Source organism: Haplochromis burtoni, unplaced genomic scaffold (genome assembly GCF_018398535.1).
Source record: "Haplochromis burtoni strain Fernald_Lab_line unplaced genomic scaffold, NCSU_Asbu1 Contig_3206, whole genome shotgun sequence".
NCBI lineage: Eukaryota > Metazoa > Chordata > Actinopteri > Cichliformes > Cichlidae > Haplochromis > Haplochromis burtoni.
In genome coordinates this window covers 1-1,827 of record NW_024585567.1, presented here as the reverse complement: position 1 = coordinate 1,827, position 1,827 = coordinate 1, and the positions used below count along the sequence as shown (strand labels likewise).

General features: G+C 45.0%; 1 protein-coding gene across 1 annotated transcript in view; it reads left to right on the top strand.

Moving 5' to 3' along the window:
* Window positions 1–91, top strand: part of LOC102305815 (butyrophilin-like protein 10) — a 4,991-nt gene extending 4,900 nt beyond the window's left edge. Inside the window, exon 3 of the mRNA XM_042217835.1 lies at window positions 6–91. Within this exon, the coding sequence (XP_042073769.1) occupies window positions 6–91 (86 nt within the window). The remainder of the gene's footprint in view (window positions 1–5) is intronic.
* The last annotated feature ends 1,736 nt before the right edge of the window (window positions 92–1,827 follow it).

Here is a 1,827-nt window from a genome sequence, read left to right as displayed (position 1 = left end):
TACAGAAGCTCCTCCTCCAGTCTGGGCCCACAGAAATGGCCAAAACAACAAACAAAACACTGGAAATGAATCAGAACTAACTTACCTATAGTGAATCCACCCCAAAAGAAGATACAAACCTCTAACCTGTCTCCCTACCCGAAACAGGAGAAAAAGAAACGGCTTCCCACCCCTACAGCTACCATGTCCAGATACGACTCTCTAAACTGTTTTTACTGCAGCCCAGCTCTGTCACACGCCACGACGGGCCCCAAACACGCAGCTCACTGGAAACAGGAAGTAGTAGGAGGGGCTGCCGGCCCATTCAGGTCTCAATTTGTAGCTGGCCTCATTCCCTCTTCCACCAATGGTTAGCCTCCACGTGGAAACAGACATCACAGAGTGCAAACAATGCCCCCGCATGGTGTGGCAAGTAACAGCACCACACGGCAACAATGACCTGGGTCATAACAATGTAGAAAAAGTAGAATTGGGCTGAAAGATCTATCGCTTTATTACCTATTCAGGTTGTAAGTCGTGTTTTTAAAAAGTAACTAAGTAATTTATTTATTTTGAAAATAAGTAATCAGTAAAGTAACTGGCTTATTTTTTGAGGGAAGTAATCAGTAATTAGTTACTGACTACTTTTTTCAAGTAACTTGACCAACACTGCTGATAACACAACAGCAGCATTGATAATGATGTCACAGTTTAGCAATTAAGGTTAAGGTTACCGTGGCGCTGAGCTCAGGTGGAGTGAAAGAACACAGCGATGTTCCTGCGATCGCCTGTAAGAGCTTTACTGGGACAAAGCTGCAGGATTCATCTGATCAGCTGATCAACAAAGTCTGCAGCAGCTCCACCAACGTCTGTTTACACAGAGAAAGCTGAACTCACTCTGATACACGTTTAAGTCATACAGCTTAATGAAGGCTAACAGCAGCCGTCCTATTTTACATGGAAGCAACAGCAAGCAGGGCGGAGTCTAAACGGGGGCTGTGTTACTACTGTGTTAATTAAACTGTGTTAACATTTAAAAGTATAAAAATGAACGTATGTTTTCACAAATCAGTAGAAATGTACATGATTGCGCGTGAGATTATTTATGTTTTTGCATTAATAAGTTAAGGTTCTTCCTGTTAAAGTGAGTTTTTCCTTCCCACTGTGGCGAAAGTGATTGCTGAAAGAGGGTCATCTGATTGTTTCTTTGTGTTATTGTGGGGTCTTACAATATGAAGCACGTTGAGCTGACTGTCGTTGGAGCTCCTCCTGTGCTGATGTGTGCTCTGTGTGATGTAGGGGGTTGGGGATCAGACCTGTGGAAGTGTGGAGGTGATGGCTATCTGGGATGGAGCGGACGAGTCTCCTTCTGTGAGTTTCTCCACATTTATTATCTGTCTGTCCAACACTGGAGGGCGCTGTTGATTATTGATGTGTGGGAACAGCAACCAATCACTGCAGTCTGAACGCTTCTCTTTGGTCATGTGACCATTTGATCTCTGATCAGTGTGTTCTTCAGTTTCAGGCCTGTTTCTGCTGACTGCTGCAGGTGAGCTGATGTTCCTACACCTGTCTGTCCTCATCATGAGCTCTGACCTTTGGTGACCTTTAGTGACCTCTGTCCTGTTGCAGGTGTGTGTGTGCTGCTGCTGTCTGGGCTGGCTGTTCCTGCGGGTAAGTTGATGATGAGGAACAAACACTAATAAATGAAGAAGGAGGAGGGAGGAAGAGCCACAGACAGAGTCCTCCTTCATTTCTTTTGCACTGCTTAGAGGAGATCTGACATGATGCAGCTGGGCAGATGTTGTCAGTCAGGGTCACCTTTTATATCCTCCTCATGTTTGGTCC